The 20,414-nt window shown below is 45.6% G+C and overlaps 1 protein-coding gene across 8 annotated transcripts in view; it reads right to left on the bottom strand.

The window, feature by feature from the left end:
• celsr3 (cadherin, EGF LAG seven-pass G-type receptor 3) overlaps window positions 1–20,414 on the bottom strand; it is a 295,892-nt gene that overhangs the window by 118,339 nt on the left and 157,139 nt on the right. For all 8 annotated transcript variants that reach the window (XR_005462394.1, XR_005462395.1, XR_005462397.1 and 5 more), the window contains exons 10-14: window positions 17,381–17,566; window positions 11,580–11,690; window positions 10,132–10,300; window positions 6,551–6,692; window positions 4,759–4,879 (exon numbers count right to left, since the gene is read on the bottom strand). Coding sequence is in view for 4 of the 8 variants with exons in the window: in XM_038812389.1 (XP_038668317.1) it covers window positions 4,759–4,879; window positions 6,551–6,692; window positions 10,132–10,300; window positions 11,580–11,690; window positions 17,381–17,566 (729 nt within the window). In the remaining 4 variants the exon portion in view is untranslated. The remainder of the gene's footprint in view (window positions 1–4,758; window positions 4,880–6,550; window positions 6,693–10,131; window positions 10,301–11,579; window positions 11,691–17,380; window positions 17,567–20,414) is intronic.

Consider the following 20,414-nt stretch of genomic DNA (forward strand, 5'->3'; position numbering starts at 1 on the left):
CGCAGCCTGCAGGTCAAGTTCGACCTGCTGACCACCAGGAAGGCAGAGACGCAGTGGAGAAGGGCACAGGGCGCGGTCTATGAGTATGGGGAAAAGGCGAGCAGGATGCTGGCACACCAGCTTCGCAAACGAGATGCGGCTAGGGAGATTGGGGGAGTGAAGGAGAGGGGCGGGAAGGTAGTGCAGAAGGGGCAAGAAGTGAACGGGGTCTTCAGGGATTTTTACAAGGAGTTGTATCGGTCTGAGCCGCCGACAAGGAGAGGGGGAATGGAGGACTTCCTAAACAGATTGAGGTTCCCAAGGGTCCAGGAGGGGCTGGTAGAAGGGCTGGGGGCGCCAATAGGGCTAGAGGAGCTAGTCAAGGGAATAGGTCAGATGCAAGCGGGGAAGGCGCCGGGGCCAGATGGGTTCCCGGTGGAATTCTATAAGAAAAATGTGGACTTGGTGGGACCGGTACTGGTACGAGCCTTTAATGAGGCGCGAGAGGGGGGGGTTCTGCCCCCGACAATGTCGCAGGCTCTGATCTCCCTGATATTGAAGCGGGATAAAGACCCCGTGCAGTGCGGGTCCTACAGGCCTATCTCGCTTCTGAACGTGGATGCCAAGTTGCTGGCAAAGATCCTGGCAGCTAGAATAGAGGATTGTGTGCCAGGGGTAATCCATGAGGACCAGACGGGGTTCGTGAAGGGGCGGCAGCTCAACACGAACGTGCGGAGATTGCTGAATGTAATTATGATGCCGGCAGTGGAGGGGGAGGCTGAGATAGTGGTAGCGCTGGACGCGGAGAAGGCATTCGATAGGGTGGAGTGGGAGTACCTGTGGGAGACGTTGAAACGGTTTGGGTTTGGGGAAGGGTTTATTAAGTGGGTGAAGTTGCTCTACTCGGCCCCGACGGCGAGTGTAGTGACAAACGGGAGGAGGTCGGAGTATTTCGGGCTCCACCGAGGGACCAGGCAGGGATGTCCCCTATCCCCCCTACTTTTCGCACTGGCGATTGAACCGTTGGCGATGGCACTGAGGGGTTCAGGGGGGTGGAGAGGACTGACTAGGGGAGGGGAGGAACATCGAGTATCGCTGTATGCGGATGATCTACTGCTGTACGTGGCAGACCCAGAAGGGGGAATGCCGGAGATAATGGAACTATTAGCAGAGTTTGGGGACTTTTCGGGGTACAAATTAAATTTGGGCAAAAGCGAGGTTTTTGTGATACACCCGGGGGACCAGGGAGAGGGTATTGGGAGACTCCCCTTCAAGCGAGCAGGAAAGAGCTTTAGGTACTTAGGGGTGCAGGTGGCAAGGAACTGGGGGACCCTCCACAAGTTGAACTTTTCCAGGCTGGTGGAACAGATGGAGGAGGAGTTTAAGAGGTGGGACATGGTACCGTTGTCGCTGGCGGGGAGGGTGCAGTCAATCAAAATGACGGTCCTCCCAAGGTTCTTGTTTTATTTCAGTGCTTGCCCATCTTCCTCCCTAGGGCCTTCTTCAAAAAGGTGACGAGTAGCATCATGAGCTACGTGTGGGCGCATGGCACCCCAAGGGTGAGGAGGGTCTTTTTGGAGCGGAGTAGGGACAGTGGAGGGCTGGCACTGCCCAATCTCTCGGGGTACTACTGGGCGGCAAATGTGTCAATGGTGCGCAAGTGGATGATGGAAGGGGAGGGGGCAGCTTGGAAACGAATGGAGAGGGCGTCCTGTGGCAACACAAGCCTGGGGGCCCTAGTAACGGCACCATGGCCGCTCCCCCCCACGAGGTACACCACGAGCCCGGTGGTGGCGGCCACCCTCAAGATATGGGGGCAGTGGAGGCGACATAGGGGGGAAATGGGAGGTCTGTTGGCGGCGCCAATAAGAGGGAACCATAGATTCATCCCGGGGAACATCGACGGGGGATTTCAGAGCTGGTACAGGGTGGGCATACGGCAGCTGAAGGACCTGTTTATAGAGGGGAGGTTTGCGAGCCTGGGAGGGCTGGAGGAGAAGTTTGAGCTCCCCCCGGGAAACATGTTCAGATATTTACAAGTGAAGGCATTTGCTAGGCGGCAGGTGGAGGGGTTTCCCCTGCTCCCCAGTAAGGGGGCGAGTGATAGGGTGCTCTCGGGGGTCTGGGTCGGAGGGGGGAAGATATCAGACATCTACAAGATAATGCAGGAGGCGGAAGCAGCATCGGGGGAGGAGCTGAAAGCCAAGTGGGAAGGGGAGCTGGGAGAGCAGATAGAAGACGGGACGTGGGCGGATGCACTGGAGAAGGTCAACTCTTCCTCCTCGTGTGCGAGACTGAGCCTCATTCAATTTAAGGTGCTGCATAGAGCTCACATGACGGGGACAAGGATGAGCCGGTTCTTTGGGGGTGAGGACAGGTGTGTCAGATGTCTGGGAAGCCCAGCGAACCATGTGCATATGTTCTGGGCATGTCCGGTGCTGGAAGGGTTCTGGAAGGGGGTGGCAAGGACGGTGTCGAAGGTGGTGGGGTCCAGGGTCAAACCAGGATGGGGGCTTGCGATCTTTGGGGTCGGGGTAGAACCGGGGGTACAGGAGGCTAGGGAGGCCGGAATACTGGCCTTTGCGTCCCTAGTGGCTCGACGAAGGATATTAATTCAATGGAAGGACGCGAAGCCTCCAAGCGTTGAAACTTGGATTAACGATATGGCTAGCTATATTCAGCTAGAACGGCTCAAATTTGCCCTGAGAGGGTCGGTACAGGGATTCGCCAGGCGGTGGCAACCTTTCCTTGACTTTTTAGATCAGAGATAGACGTTCGGGGTCGTGGCAGCAGCAACCCGGGGGGGGGGGGGGGTGGGGGGGGGGGGTGGGGGGGGGGGAGGGAGGGAGGGGGGGGAGGAGAGGGGGGGGGCAGCAAGGGTCGTGGGGGGACACGCACGACTGTAACGCGGGCAAGCCTGCTCGCTGCTCATGTCTGAAACTGTAGGCTGCCTTGGTTGTTAAGGTTGCCTGGGGGGGGGGGGGGGGGGGGGGGGGGAGGACTGGTGCGCGCGAGAGGGCGGGCGAGGGAGGGACATTTGCCTAGAGGGATTGTGTTGTAAATAATTTAAAAATTAGTAGGGGTAAATGTCTGTATGGAAAAACTCTTTCAATAAAAATTATTTAAAAAAAAAAAAAAGAGAGCAGATCATGGACCAGGAATTTTGTGCTGTGATTCCCGACTCCAGAAAGCCTGCCCACCATTGACAAGGCACAAGTTAGGAGTTTAAGAGAGTATTCTTCACTTGCCTGGGTGAGTGCAACTCCAACAACACTCAAGTTCAACCATTCAGGGCCAGAGCAGACTGGGGGCTGGCATCCCCACCACCATCTTAAACATTCACTCCGTCCATCGCCGCTTGCTCCTAAGCACCCACCAAACCTGTAACCTCTCCCACCAAGATGAACAGCAGGCGCATGGGAAAACCACTGTCTGGCAGTTCCCTTCCAAGTCACAAACACCATCCTAGCTTGGAGCCACATTGCCATTCCTTCATCGTCGCTCGGTGAAAACCCTGGAATTCCCTTCTTAACAACAGTGGATGCATCTACACCACTTGGACTGCAGCAGTTCAAGAAGAATGCTCACCACCAGCTTCTCAACGTCAGTTAGGGATGTGCATAAACTCATCATGCCAATGACATCCATTGCCCATGATTAAGTATTAAAAAAATTACAGAGATGTCACAGCACATTTTGATGGTGAGATTGACACTACACAAGTGGGTGATTTTCTAAATGGGCTTTAAAGATATTGCTGGGATACAGCCATAATTGTGAAGCCTTTATAGTGAACAATAGATACCTATTGCACATGCTGAATCTCAAGACATGTTAGGCTCTGCTATCTGTGCCAGGCTAGGGAACTTACTGTCAAAGCAGATTCTTTGAGGGACAGAGTATGCTGCAATACTAAGGGCAAGATTCTCCGCAAATGCGGAGAATCGAGAATCGTAAAGGCTGCCGTGACCCACGGCAGCCTTCACGCCCACTTCCGGGGCCGATTCTACCCCCCCCACCGGGCGGGGCTAGGAGCGCGGCCCCGTGCGTCATGGCCTTGACGACGGTCGTCAAGGCCGCACGCCAAGCGTCATGCCGCGCATGCGCAGGTTGGACAACGCCAACCCACGCATGCGCAGTTGGTGTCTTTTCCCTCAGCCGCCCCGCAAGACGTGGCGGTTTGATCTTGCGGGACGGCGGAGGGAAAAGAGTGCGTCCGTTATGGACGCACGGCCCGCGTTCGGTGCCCACCAATCGCGGGCCTATGCCCCCCTTGGCACGGCCGTGGTACTGCCGTGCCAATCGGGCCCCCAAATGCCCCAAACGGGCATCTGGCGCCCGTTTCACGACGGCAGCAAGCAGGTGCGTTTGCTGCCGTGTTGAAACGGGCGCGAAGGCCCAGCCGCTCGAGGCGTGGGTCGGGCGTGGTGGGGGGGGGGGGGGGGGGGGAGAGAGAGAATAGCGGGAGGGCGTGAAAAATGTCGGGAGGCCCTCCCATTATTCTCCCACCCGGCGTGGGGGGTGGAGGATCGCGCCCTAAGTTCTTCCATTATTAGAATAATGATGCATCTATAGTCATAATGTTAAATTTAAAACTCATAATGGAATTTCATGAAAAGCAAAAGCTGTTTTGTTACTATTTTTCATTGTAGGCCCAAAATAAATTTGCAATTCGCAATTGGACACATTCAAGCCGAAAGGTGAATAGGCAGTATAAAGGAAGGCAACAAAAAGAGTGAAAAAGTAAGTGATTGTCCCCGAGGAGGGTTATATACTCACCTTACAGTGGCACAGGCCATTAGTCTTGTTGCAGTCAGGGTCAAAGCCCTTATTGATATCACAGTTGCAGGGTCCACATGTTGGATTCCCCCACCAACCTTTGGGACACTGTTGGTCAATTCTAGATCAAAAGTAAAGAGGGGGAAAAAAATTTATAGCATTTACAATCTGCTGTGCGAAGAATACAGTAACGTTTCCCTAGATTTTCATTTAATGTTTTTCTGTTTGCTGATGCAGAACCATGCCAGCGAGCGAGGCAACATGTTAATTCACCTCCATAATTCACAATAAATTCTGAATCCAATCTTGGGTGCATCATTGAGATAGGATTAGAACAGGTTAACATCTTCAGAGCTCTGAAGATAAATTACCCACTCACCACAGTATCACTGGAGGATACTGTGTATGTTATATAAACATACAAATTAGCTGCACCCATCTGTCATTCGGCCCCTCAATTGTGTCCTCAATGTCACTATTCTGCCTGCCTTGGATACCCTTTGATTCCTTTGTTCATCTAGAATCTACCTCTGCCTTAATAATCTTCAATGACACTGCCTCTACCATTCTCTGGAGAAGTGACTTATCGCAGACATAACCCTCAAGAGAAATAAATTCTCCTTGTCTCTGTCTTAAACGGGATAAATAAAAAAGTTTTTATTTTTGAACTGTTTGCCCTGGTTCTTGTCTCTCCTACAAAGGGAAACATCCTTTCAGCATCCAGTCTGTCAAGCCCCCTCAGAATCTTTATGTTCATAAATAAAAAGTCAAACTGAAATGGGAATCCTTGTTTCCATTGTTGTCCATTGTGAATGGTGAAATGGAAATAATTTCTACAACTAAAAAATCTACTACATGACCATAAGGATATAAGAAATATACATAAATATAGAGTGAGAGATGGAGGGGAAGGGAGGAAAGTGACATATACCACTAGGCCACAGGAGGAAGCCAACATTTTTTCAGCTCACCCATGCCTGCCACAGGACAATTTTATTGAATTCAAATTTGACCATCTACTGTGGTGGGATTTGGGCCTAGAATTCCAAAGCCTCACCTTAGGTTTGTGAATTAGCAGTTCAGTGAACATACCTCGAGGGCACAGGAGAAATGCATGCAGCTGCAAATCACCAGTTAATTCACACCACCTACATGCTTAAACACAACTGAGAAACAATTAACATGCAGTTCCTGAAGATGGGCAATAAATGCTGGCCTTGCCAGTGACTTTCACATCATATCGATGGATACAAAGTACATATCATGCATTCACCCACAAGTGCTATATAACCTCCCGATGGGCAGAGGAATGGACACCTAATGTTGCCTGGCACAGCCCATTTTTTTGTGGCGGCATGGTAGCGCAATGGGTAGCACTGTTGCCTCACAGCTCGAGGGTCCCAGTTTGGATTCCCGCTTGGGTCACTGTCTGTGTGGAGTCTGCACGTTCTCCCCGTGTCTTCGTGGATTTCCTCCGGGTGCTCCGGTTTTCTCCCACAAGTCCTGAAAGACGTGCTGTTAGGTGAATTGGATATTCTGAATTCCCCCTCCGTGTACCCGAAAAGGCGCCGGAATGTGGCGACTAGGGGTTTTTCACAGTAACTTCATTGCAGTGTTAATGTAAGCCTACTTGTAACACTAACATGGATTATTATTCAGACTGCAGTGCTCTTTTACTGAAAAGTACATGATATGTTTATGCAATTTCTTGGATTTATTCCTTTATTCGCCTCTAACTTCAGATTAACAGAAATACATCCTATTTCTTCATCCTGCGACATTTTTGATTTACCTGTGTTCACAATATTGGCCGAAGTGGTTCTCCCCACAATCACATGTGTATCCATGCGAGGAACTGGGTTTGCGGCGGCAGAAGGATTCATTTTCACATGGATTCAGCTGACAGGCATCGACACAAGACGCACCATAGTAACCTAAATATGAAACATTCTTAAATACTTTACATTAACCTTCAAGGTAGCTCTGGACTTTTTAAATCTGAAAAACTTTTCTTAGGATTGGATTTAGTGTTGCCAATCAAAATTGTTGCAGTCTATAACCATTGTCTAATAATTTGCTATTTGCCACATGTGTCTATTTCAAAATCCAAATGTGACTAATTAGATTTGATTTGTAAATTGACATTGACATTGGAAATGCAACCTCAGTGCTCATAGTCACAAGGTGAATACAGGTGTACTTTAATCTTCCAGTATGTTTGTTGATAGCACACTGGCACAATGGCTAACACTGCTGCCTGGCAGCTCCGGGGACCCAGGTTCAATTCCGGTCTTGGGTGACTGTGTGGAGTTGCACTTTCTCTCGGTGTCTGTGTGGGTTTCCTCCGGGTGCTCTGGTTGCCTCCCACAGTCCAAAGATATGCAGGTTACGTAGATTGGCCATGGTCACTGGGTTACAGGAATAGGATGGAGGCATGGGCTTAAGTAGGGTGTTTTTTCCAAGGCTGGTGCACACTCGATGGGCCGAATGGCCTCCTTCTGCACTGTAAGTTCTATGATTCTATGATAAAATTGCAAGATAAAAAGCAGAGTATGCAAGCGTGTTTGTGTGAGTGCCCTACTTCTGTGGTTACTAAATGTCAGTAGGCGTTTAAGTAAATTTTTACCTATACTGTGCAAGTGCAAGCAAGGCATTTTCTATAAAAATGAGCGCATTTGGCTGAAGTGTCACTGTGATCACATACTGTGGCTAGTCAGCAATATCTGTTGGACAATGTTGGTCTATCAGGGCAATTAAGTAAGTCCCATTCTGAAAGGCTGGCAGATATTCCAGCACAGACAAAATACATCAGTGAACCATGCCAATGTCTCCACAGCCACGCTGATATGTGAATCTGCTGTGTTAATACAACCAACATAATTACACTGAACACCTCACATGCCAGTACAACACTGCCTGATGTTGGTGTGATGGGAAAAATGGGAATAATATCTGCATTTTAAGATTCGTTTAGGTTTGAATGCAAAACGATCACTGCAGCACAATGCAACATGAATGACCAGTCAGGGAAGCTTAATAAGTTACTCTAAAATAATCTTGATGTGGAGATGCCGGCGTTGGACTGGGGTGAGCACAGTAAGAAGTCTTACAACACCAGGTTAAAGTCCAACAGATTTGTTTCAAACACGAGCTTTCGGAGCGCAGCTCCTTCCCCTCAGGTGAATGGAGAGGTATGTTCCAGAAACATTTATATAGACAAAGTCAGAGATGCTGGACAATGCTTGGAATGCGAGCATTTGCAGGTAATCAAATTTCAGTCGGGGAACACTTCAGCAGTCAAGGGCATTCAGCCTCTGATCCGGATCCGGGTAAGCGTTCTCCAAGGCGGTCTTCAGGACACGCGACAACGCAGAATTGCCGAGCAAAAACTTATAGCTAAGTTCTGCACGCATGAGCGCGGCCTCAACAGGGATCTTGGATTCATGTCGCATTACATCCACCCCCCACCATCTGGCCTGGACTTGCAAAATCCTACCAACTATTCTGGCTTGAGACAATTCACACCTCTTTAACCTGTGATTATCCCTCCCCCTGGATCTGTAATGATTTGATTACCCACAAAGCATTGTCTGGCATCTCTGACTTTGTCTATATAAATGTTTCTGGAACATACCTCTCCATTCACCTGAGGAAGGAGCTGTGCTCCGAAAGCTCGTGTTTGAAACAAACCTGTTGGACTTTAACCTGGTGTTGTAAGACTTCTTACTAAAATAATCTTGATACGGTTCCATATTTAATAGATATCTCACATTAATTCATACCTCATTTATGCCTACTCTTCAGAGTTGCTATGTTCTAAAAATGTTATTCAGCAAGATCAAATTGTAACTGTTTCCAAGCACCTGATTATTCTGCCATGAAGAGTGCAGTGATATTCAAAAGTATCTCCCAGCAGGCCTATTCTCGTGCAGAAATTTTGATTAGCCTACAAGTACTAGTGACCATGGAGATGCAGCCAGAACAAATTGTGCATGGCAGGTGTAAAATTGAGCCCCAGCTGTTTTCATTTTCTACACGATCTGTGCAATAGCATTAAAACTTTTCAATTTCATCAACCTCTCCCACTCCCAAGAAATGTGAGAGACAATGCTCTTTTTCACAGCGTCAAAATCTAAAACTGTTGGAAGAATTCAGTGTTGAATTCTCCTACCCAGCTTCAAAGTGCATGACTCTACATGGCATAGATCCATAAGAAACAGGAAGATTCAGCTTCAATCCTAAATCAGCCCTCAGTTGGCTAATTAGGCAGGGGTACTGAAATTCACCTCACTGTCTTTGGGTCAGAAAGGTAGACTAAGATGCAATGGTGGGGCAATTTTCAGGTCGCAAACCCAACCTCCCAATTAGTGATCTTCCAGTTGCTCTTTGACACAGCAAAGCAATTAGAGCCTGGCTTTCGGCTCCCTAACCAATTAGGGAGGGTAATTAAATAAATCACGGCATGTTTTTCGAAACATCCAGCAGCACTTTAAGGCTGCAGCACCCATAGGACTGGATAGAAGACCTGGGAAAGCTGCAATGACACATACATCCCAGATCCCTACCTCCCCTAGTCCCTCTTCCTTAATCTAGAGACCCAGCTGAGGGGCGACGGCAAGGTGAACAAAGCCCTTCTGTGCCAAGCCTAGCAGAACATCATGTCAAGGGAATCGTGCTTAAACTGTGTAGTGTGCTAGTCAGTCTGTATGTTGAGCAATGCCTCAGTTGTTCAGGCACAAAGGGGGAATTCAAGAGCTGGGAGTTGTGGAAGGTTGGTGGATCAGAGATAAAGGGGTACGGTCACGGAATAATTTTTAAACAACGATGATCACTTTAAAAATGGATGTAGATCAGCGAACACAGGGAAGATTGAACCAGGTGCGAATTAGGACACAGGCACCAGAGTTTTGAATGACAGCAAGTTTGCGGAGGTGGAGACTGACGCAAGTGGGTTGGAATAGTCAAGTCCAGAGTAACAAAGGCATGGATATAGCTGGTTCAAATTAACAAAATGTAAATTTAGGATTGTCATCAGGAAGTTCAGAATGATCAATGCATGGAATGAGCTTTGGATAGAGTTGTTGGGAGGGGGGGGGGGGGGGATCCTTGGAGTCATTTAACACAAGATCAGGTGCTGCATTGGGCAGGCATGAGAGTTTTCTGGACGAATGAATTGAAATGAATTTCACCTGCAGTGATCTTGTGGTCAGTGCAACTTGTCAACAAATCCTTCTTTATAAAAAGAGGTCTGGCATAAATAAGCTATGGAATGACAATTTGGCATAAATAAGCTACACAATGACAATGTGGCAAAAAAGATTATTCCCCTCACAGTAAAAGACATGGAACCAGCCCCAATTTTGCCAACTGTACCTGGCTCACAAGTACAAGAGTAACTCTGCCACTCATCGCTGCAGTAGCTGTTAGGTGGGCATAAGGTGGAGTCACATGGATCAGGGATGGTGCAGCCTAGTTCCACGTTCATAGTATGACTAGGCTTTGGCATTGCAATTCCAATAGAGGTGTCACCAAGACGCACACCCTGAGGGTAGGAAAAAAAACTGTAATCAATAGATTGAACCCTAAAGTATCTAAATTTGCTCGATAATCTCCCTCTCAGGCTAAACAAAAATATATATCTTTACTCGTCTGTATCATTTATTTCCGAGGCATGTGAAGCTAGATTGATGCACCCAGCAAGAAACAGAACAAGCATAGGATGACACACATATATACACACTTATAGAGTCAAGTGAGCCAATGGTATCTGGAACATATCTTACGGACTACTGAAGACAGAGATAAAACAGAATCATACGAATCCAGAAGGTGCCACAATCAGGATGGTTTCTTTCTGAATTAACTAACCTCAGTCGGAAGGAATGGGTTCCCTGGGCTAGGAATTACAGAAAGGGAGTGGGGTTAGCAGGGGCAGAAGAAGCAGCTGTCTTATGATCAACATTAGTGGTTTCTACTTGACTGTATATGCAAGCTGGGAAATTTGAGGAGGACTGGGCCTAGCAACATTGACCATAAACAGCCTAATCATGACAGCAGACCACAAATGGAAGAATGCAACCTGGGATAGGTATAAAAGAGGCGTGAGCATCTTTGGCAATATATCCTCCTGTGTATCACTATCTTCAGCAGAGAAGAAAATAATAATTATTTTCCCCCCAAGTAGGAATAAGGCATCAATCCAATTCATTATAACACATACAACCTATACACACACAGCACAAGGATTGCAAATAGCAGGGAGATTGCTTAGATCAGGTCACTTTCTGAAGTTTGCAGGTTGTAAAACCCTGTTTGAAGCATTTGAAAGCTTCCACCAACATACATTTTCAGGTATGACTTACTGATTCTGATTAGGAGAGTTGGTTGAATTTTCTCCTCATTCCTTTGCTCAGGGATACTAAATCCAATTGTAGCTGCCCTGAGTGAAGTTAGCTAATTTAGTATATGAAAGGGATTGAAAATCAAAGCTTTGGTCAGATTTTCTGATATATCAGAAAGTGGCCTTGAATATTTGGCAATCTCCATCAGTCAAGTCAAGACATTTTCCTGCCTTTTGTGCTTCAAAGATTCATTTTTTTGACCAAGCGACAAATCATTATTGGCTGAAGAAATCAACTCCCCAAGCCTCAGAAAATGGAATAAACCCTGAAATCAATATGATGCAGACCTGGACACTAACAGAGCATACATTTTGGCCAAAAGTGTCTACTGCATCCATCTGTCTGTCACAATTTGATTAAAATCTCTAGTGGTTATAATTCACAGGCTGAACAGCCTGTAGCAAACAGTAATTCCTATACCTGGATACAGCCATCCAATCCATTCTGCACCTCACCAGCTCTGAGAATTCCACCAATTTGAAGATGCTTCAACCTCAGCCCGTGTAACTCATTGCCAACAACAACTGTATCCTAGCAACAAGAATGAAAATAATCAAAACCACAGTAGCTGCACAATTGACTTAAAACACTTTCTCAAAGCCAACCTTATTAGAAAGCCACGCAAACACTTTTGATATCATTACAATTGGCTTCTTGTGGAGTAATTTTGGAACACAGAGACGGATTAAATATCCAGAATTAAGGAACAAAGCTTGAAGATTTGTGAGCAGGTCTGTTTAACCTCTACAGTGTTTCTTTGTGCTGTATCTCTTTTCAATGTTAAGGCTCAACTGTAGCCTGGGAGATGATCTGCTAATGAGATGTTATAATGTTTATTGGGTTCATTCTGTTTCCCGAGGGAAGATTGGCAGATGAAGGGTCACAAATGTTACTGTAGATAATTAGTTAAATTTTATGATGTATCGTTTAAATACCCTGTGGTTTTGCACACAACAAAATTGCATGTTAATTTTTTTAGTTTCGGAGGAAAACTTGCATTTGGAACATAGAACAGTACAGCATACGATGTTGTGCCGATCATTTATCCTAATCTAAGATCAATCTAATCTACACCCCTTCAATTTACTGCTGTCCATGTGCCTGTCCAAGAGTAGCTTAAATGTCCCCAATGACTCTGACTCCACCACCTCTGCTGGCAGTGCGCTCCATGCACCCACTACTCTCTGTGTAAAGAACCTACCTCTGACATCTCCCCTATACCTTCCTCATCATAAAATTATGTCCCCTCGTGACAGCCATTTCCGCCCTGGGGAAAAGTATCTGGCTATCCACTCTATCCGTGCCTCTCATCACCTTGTACACCTCTATTAAGTCACCTCTCTTCCTTCTTTGTTCCAGTGAGAAAGGCCCTAGCTCCCTCAAACTTTCTTCATAAGACATGTCCTCCAGTCCACGCAGCATCCTGGTAAATCTCCTCTGCACCCTTTCCAAAGCATCTACATCCTTCCTATAATGAGGCGACCAGAACTGGACACAATATTCCAAGTGTGGTCTAACCAGGGTTTTATAAAGCTGCAGGAAAACCTCACAGCTCTTAAACTCAATCTCCCTGTTAATGAAAGCCAACGCACCATATGCCTTCTTAACAACCCTATCAATCTGGGTGGCAACTTTGAGGGATCTATGTACGTGGACCCCAAGATCCCTCTGTTCCTCCACACTTCCAAGAATCCTGCCTTTAACCCTGTATTCAGCATTCAAATTCGACTTTCCAAAATGAATCGCTTCACATTTATCAAGGTTCAACTCCATCTGCCACTTCTCAGCCCAGCTCTGCATCCTGTCAATGTCCTGTTGTAACCTGCAACAACCCTCAACACTATCTACAACTCCACCAACCTTCGTGTCATCGGCAAACTTACTAACCTAACCCACCCTTCCACTCTCTCTTCCACTTCCTCTTCCAAGTCAATTATAAAAACCATAAAGAGCAGAGATCCCAGAACATATCCCTGCGGGACACCACTGGTCACCAACCTCCAGGCAGAATACGTTCCATTCACAACCACTCGCTGTCTTCTTTCGGCCAGCCAATTTTGTATCCAGACAACCAAATTTCCCTGTATCCCATGCCCCCCAACTTTCTGAATGAGTCGATCATGGGGAACCTTATCAAATGCCTTACTGAAATCCATATACACCACATCTACTGCCCGACCTTCATCAATGTGTCTCGTCACATCGTCAAAGAATTCAATGAGGCTTGTGAGGCATGACCTGCCCCTCACAAAGCCATGCTGACTAAATAATCATAAATCCTGCTCTCAGAATCCTTTCCGATATTTTGCTCATCACAGACTAAGACTGACTGGTCTGTAATTCCCAGAGATTTCCCCATTCCCTTTCTTGAACAGGGGAACAACATTTGCTTCCCTCCAATCATCCGGTACTATTCCAGCCGAGAGTGAGGACACAAAGAGCATCGCCAATGGCGCAGCAATCCCCTCCCTCGCTTCCCATAGTAACCTTGGGTACATCCTGTCAGGCCCAGGGGACTTATCTATCTTGATGCTTTTCAAAATTTCCAGCAGTCCTCCTTAATATCAACCTGTTTGAGTCTATTAACCTGGTTCACGTGGTTCTCATGAGCTACAAGGTCCCTCTCTCTCGTGAATACTGCAGCAAAATATTCATTTAGGGCCTCCCCTGTCTCCTCAGAATCTAGGCACAAGTTCCCTCCACTATTCCTGATCGGCCCTGGTCTCACTCTGTTCATCCTCTTATTTCTCATGTAAGGGTAGAAACGCCTTGGGGTTTTTCCTAATCCTTCCCGAACAGGTCTTTTTCGTGTCCCCTTCTAGCTCTCCCAAGTCCATTTTTGAGTTTCTTCCTGGCTACATTGTAACCTTCTAGAGCCGTGCCAGATCCTTGCTTCCTCAACCTTACGCAAGCTTCCTTCTAACTCTTGACAAGAAGCTCCGCTTCTCTTGTCATCCAAGGCTCCTTCACCTTACCATTTCTTCCTCGTCTCAATGTGACAAAACTATCCAGCACTCTCAAGCGCTCCCTAAAAAACCCCCACATTACTGTTGTGCATTTCCCCAAGAACAACCGTTCCCACTTTATACTCTTCAGCTCCTGTCTAATAGCTGTATAATTTCCCCTCCCCCAACTAAACTAGAATTTGGACAAAACAGGCTGAATTCAATCTGATTTTAGCATTAGAGAAATTAGATGGCTTGTCTTCCAACTTTGTAGTTCATAGAATCCCTAGTGCAGAAGGAGGCTTTTTGGCCCATCGAGTCTGCACGGCCCCCCCCAAAAGAGCAGTCCATCCATGCCCCCTCCTGCAACCCCACCCAACCTCTGAATACTAAAGGGCAATTTAGTGTGGCCAATCCACCTAATTTGCACATCTTTGGACTGTGGGAGGAAACCGGAGCACCCGGAAGAAACTCACGTAGACCCGGGGAGAATATACAAACTACACACAGACTGTCACCTGAGGTCAGAATTGAAACCGTGACCCTGGCACTGTGAGACAGCAGTGCTAAACACTGTGCCACAATGCCGCCTTGTATTATATACACTTTAAAAGATCAAATTGTTTAAAGTATTAAATGAGTGTTTTGTATCTGTCTTCACAAAGGAAACAGGTGATGTGAAGATGACACTAAAACAAGGGAAATTTTGGGTAGGATGGTAATAAATAAAGATGATGTGCTAGAAAGATTAACATAATTGAAAGTTGGTAAGTCACATGATCCAGATGGAACACATCCCAGGTTGGTGAAAGAAATATTGTTAGGAACAGCAACTGCCACAGTCTTTCAAGCTTCACTGGACACAGGAGTAATGTTGAGGACCAGAAGGTTGCTGATGCTAATGGGGAGGGGAATAACCCAGAAAACAATAGGTCGGTCCAGCGAACATCTGTGAATGGGGGAAGTTTTTGGAAATCATTATCAAGGATAAAACAAAATTTCACTTGGAAAGACACGAGGTAAGCAAGATGAACCTGTACGAATTTGGTGGACATTGTAAATTCTCCCTCAGTGTACCCGAACAGATGCCGGAATGTGGCGGCTAGGGGATTTTCACAGTACCTTCATTGCAGTGTAATGTAAGCCTACTTGTAACACTAATAAAGATCATTAATTGGAGACTTTCTTTCATCCTTTGTGACAATCTTCATCAAATTATTTGATAAAGTAGCAGAAAAGGTTAATCAAAGTTGGATAGTAGATTTCACATATACAGATTTTGAAAGGCATTCGACAAAGTGTACAGAAAGCTAATTAGGATGATGAAAGATTATGGGTGAAAGCGGCAGGATAAATACAAAACAAAGGGTTGTGGTGAATGTTTTGTTTCCAGACTGGGAGGTGTTTAGCCCAGTACTCCCCAAAGGCCAGCTATAGGGCAATTAACTCTGCAAATTTTATAAATGACCTTGACTCAAGTGAAGGAAGCCGCATTATAGAGCTTGCAAATGAACAATACTTGTTCAAGGGGAAGCGGTGAAATGGTCGTGGTATTGTCACTGGACTTCTAATCCAGGACCAGAGTAATGCTCTGGGGGCCCGGGTCCAAATCCCACCAGATGGTGAAATTTGAATTCAATAAAAAATATGGAATTAGAAGTCTAAAAGTCATAAAATTATTGTTACTTGTTCTAAAATTCTAGCTGGCCCACTAATGTCCTTTTGGGAAGGAAATCTGCAATCCTTACTTGTCTGGCCTACATGCGACTCTGGACCCACAGCAATGTGGTCGACTCAGAAATGGCCAAACAGTTCAAGGGTAATGAGGGACGGTCAACAAATGTTGGCCTTGCCAGCGATGCACATGTCCCATGAATGAATAAAATAGTGATAAGGATAGCTATAGAACATGGAACATACAGTGCAGAAGGAGGCCATTCGGTCCATCGAGTCTGCACTGACCCACTTAAGCCCCCGTTCCACCCTATCCCGGTAACCCAATAACCCCTCCTAAACATTTTGGTCACTAAGGGCATTTTATCATGGCCAATCCACCTAACCTGCCCGTCTTTGGGACTGTGGGAGGAAACCGGAGCACCCAGAGGAAACCCACGCAGACACAGGGAGAACGTGCAGACCCCGCACAGACAGTAACCCAGCGGGGAATCAAACCTGGGACCCTGGAGCTGTGAAGCCACAGTGCTAGCCACTTGTGCTACCCGGTTCAGGATGGGTTACATTGGATGATGGAATGAACAGAGCTTGGCAAATGAAATTCATTGTAGTGTCGAGCTTGCATTTTTGGAGGACTAATATGGAAAAAAATACAAAAAAGTTAGATAATTTTGGTGTGTACGGAAACTTTGGTGCCCATGCCCACAAATCCTTAACAATGGCAGGCCAAGTTGAGGTGGCTGCAAAAGCATATGGGTTACTTGAGTATTTAAGTAGAAGAATGGAATATGACAGTAATCAGATAACGCTGGGGCGTAATAAATCCCTAGTTGGGCCTTAGCTAGAGTACTGTGGACAATTTTGGGCAGGAAGTCAGGAAAGGTCGAAAGGCCCCAGGTAATGGTACAGAAGAGATTTGCCTGGATATTATTACCTGGAATTTGGGAGTGCAGTTAAATTAAGATTGGGAAAGTTAGGATTGTTCTCCTTCACACAGAGAAGGTTATCCAAGAAAAGTTTGGGTAAAGTCGAGAAAATACACTGGCAATGTTAGTTGTGTATCAATTATGGTTAACTATTTGTCGGTGGAGTGCATTGCTTGGGTTGTTACTTGATTGCAGAGAAAGGAACACTTACTGACATTGTGGGGAGGTTGAATGAGGGGCACGTCTGTGAATAAATCTAAACGGAGCACAAATTGGCTCTGGTTTCCTGCTTCACCAACTGGCTTTCGGGAATATGACAGGGTCATTAACAAGAGATCACAGATTCAAAGTCATTGGGAAAAGATTTACAGGGGAAAGAATTTTTCACTCAAAGCTGTTGGGATTTGGAACGCTCTGTTGAAAAAGATGGGGTAGTCGATTCTCACAATAATTTTAATAATTTAACAATTGTAGGAGGGAGTTGGACAACCACTTGAGGAATAAAAAACTTTTAAGTTTCAAACAAAAAAACAGGGATGTGGGACGGAGCGTTATTACTCTTTCAAAGAGCCAGCATGGATCCCTGGCTTGATTGGACTCCTCCTGAGCCAAGTTTATAAACAATCCCGCCTAAGCACTATAACTCCCAAAACAGCAACAAATAAATCAGTCTGACCTGATAAAGTCCAAAATCAATAGTGATGGTTGCTATGTATCGTATATCACGCCCATTCCTCACATCTCGTAGCTCCAGTTGAAGATCATGCCACCTCCCATCATTCAATGGCATTCGATTCAGCAGCAACCTGACAGTCCGACTGGTTCCTCGATTGACAGCAAACGATAGGTGGCCCGAGTCCAACTGAGGACAATTCAAGAGCAGAAAGTTCAGAAAAATCAGAAATTATGGAATAGTTTGACATCGATAATCACGTCACAAACACAGAAAAGGCAGATTGTTCTGGGAAATGGTCAGATATGTTAAGCTTTCTAAAATCAGTTGTGTAAAGCGTTGAGGCAAAATGTGGAAGCTTGACACTAAGTTATCTCGTCACCTCCTAGAAACCAGAACTAATATTAACTTGGCCAAGGAATGGCAAGTGCCACAGGAGCACATATAAAAGATTTAACATTATTAACCCTTTAAGCATTTTATGAAAAATAACCAAGTCACCAATAAGAATAAGGAGGATCCTATGATTCTGCAATGTACTTTTGGGTTCAGATGAAATCTTGAGCAATAAGGACATGGGTATTTTGAATCTTGAGTGTTTTAGACCAGAGTGCTTTGTTTCAAAAAACTGGGGGCGGGATTCACCGGTCGCCAACGCCGAAATCGAGTTCGGCGATCGGTTGGATTCGCGCCAAAATCAGGGGCGGCACCACTTTTGCGATGCTCCACCCCCTCCAATGCGGCAAACTCTAGGAGTATGCCGCATGCTGTATCGACGGCCTCAGAACGTTGCACGAGGTCCTCCCCCCCGATGGCCTGCCCCGACCGGCCAAGTTCCTGACAGCGTGGGTCTCTAAGGCTGTTACTTGGGAACTCAGTGTGGCCGCTGCGGACTCAGTCCAGTGCCAGTTTGGGGGGGGGGGGGGGGGGGGGGGCAATCCGCGGGCAGGGGGGACTGTGGCAGGGGCTGGGGGCACTGTTGGTGGGTGGTCTGGGGGTCGTGAGCCGGCCAAAGGGGGGATACTATTTGGCTGGCCGGGTTCGCGCGCGGCCGCCGCCATGTTCTCCGGCCGTATCGGCAGCTGGAGCTGGGTGATCTACACTGCCTGCCTGCTGGCCCCTCACCAAACGGAGGATTGGTGGCGGTTTGTTCCAAATTTTCGGTCGTAAAAGGCCACCATTCCCACGCCGGCGTCAGGGCATAGCCTGAAAATCGGCGAATCCAGCCCCTACTTTCTGCTCTCCGTTTCATTGAAGTGGGAATCTCATTCGGATCAAACTTTGTAATGCTTCAGCTCGAATTAACATGTGGAAATAATCATATTCTATAATAAAGCTATTCAAGTATCTTAAGTGAATTTATTGCAAATTAGTTCTAAGCTATAAAACTAAAATAGAATTTCAAATCCAAATAATTTCTAAGAATATTTAACTTTATTTGTATGATGGCTTCTTCTGCATTGTCTCCAATTTTCTATGTTACCATTGCTGCCACATTTTCCTGTCCAACATGACTTGATTTTTCTATTCTAACACTGCTCGAAAAATGTTTGAAACATCTTCCTTACCCATTTTTCTTTCTCCTGACACAGTCTATTTTTGGAAGTACAAAAAACTTCCAAAAAAAAGTTAGTCTGATTAACATAAGCACCCCAAAAAACTGACTCCTCAGCCAATATATTGTTGAAACTATCGTGACTGACATGGCCACACACTACTTAACTCGGTCACTAATGTGCAGTTCACACAAAATTAATAATTTTCACCCTGAAGTGTAAATTTGAAGCTCTGTAGTAACGTTCCAAGGAAAACAAGGCGATATTGAAGTTGTGACTGTGTCTGTGTCACTCCAACACTTACCTGTAATATATAACACCTTGACTAATCCTATGAAACTGCACTGAGCACATAATAGCTATCTCTGCTACCTCACCCCTCAATATGCACAGATAATTAATAAAATACTCAAAGTAATGGAAAGGCAATTAATCATAAGATCATTAAGATCAAAATGACATATTTTATGGGGTAATACTGTTGATAGGCAGCCATGTATTTTCTTTTATTCCCTTTTCTTCCCATGTACTTAATGATCTGTTGAGCTGCTCGCATAAAAATACTTTTCACTGTACGTCAGTACACGCGTCAATAAACAAATCCAATCTAATCCAATATGGGAGAGAAAGGATAATGAATTACAAGATGTTGGGGGATTCATTTCTCAATACTACAGCAATATTTAGCAATATTATTTAGCAATATTTAGCAATATTATACAGAGATTGAGCGATATTAACAAATGTTATCTCTAATTTTAAGCACCTAGTAAAATTGTGTATTTTCTTGCAGAGGTTCAATGAAAGTAAACACACTTATACCTTGAAGTGCTATCCAATTGCAATGCCAACACAAATTTAATTTACATCTGAACCCATACTGGAAGAAATCCCCCGATACATAGCCAAATACTATAATTTTCCTTAAGTAACAGATGATTACAAAATTTTACTGCGTGCACAAAAAAATAATGATAACTGGAGAATAAACATAAATCTTAGTTAATATCATTATCAAGCTTTTGTGGCAGTGATGCTGTGAATAGTTAAAAGACAGAAAAAGATGGAATTAGAAGAAGAATTATACACTTGAAGAGGTATACACTAGGAGAGAAACAAAATAAACAGTAAGACTGAAACCTCCTTTGCCATCTGTCAAGACCAAATTTGAGTCAGGTTATTGCATCTAACATTGCAGCTGTACATCACAAGCTTCAAAATACAGAACGCCAAAGACAGAAAAATAAATGAAATGAAAAAGCATTAGAAAGATATACGGAGATTATTTATTCTGGCTCCTTTTGATGAAATTGGCTGCCCGAGAAGAAAGACAGATGGAGGCAGTCAAACAGAGACAGTCTAAGAAGATAGACAAACAGAGAGACAAATGTAGACCATGGGGAGCAATGGAGGGGGAGGGGGAAGGAGACAAAGCAAAAACCAAGAGATAAGTTGTTCCTAACTGCAAGAGAGAGACAGAC

Source organism: Scyliorhinus canicula, chromosome 11, assembly GCF_902713615.1.
Source record: "Scyliorhinus canicula chromosome 11, sScyCan1.1, whole genome shotgun sequence".
NCBI classification, from domain to species: Eukaryota; Metazoa; Chordata; class Chondrichthyes; order Carcharhiniformes; family Scyliorhinidae; genus Scyliorhinus; species Scyliorhinus canicula.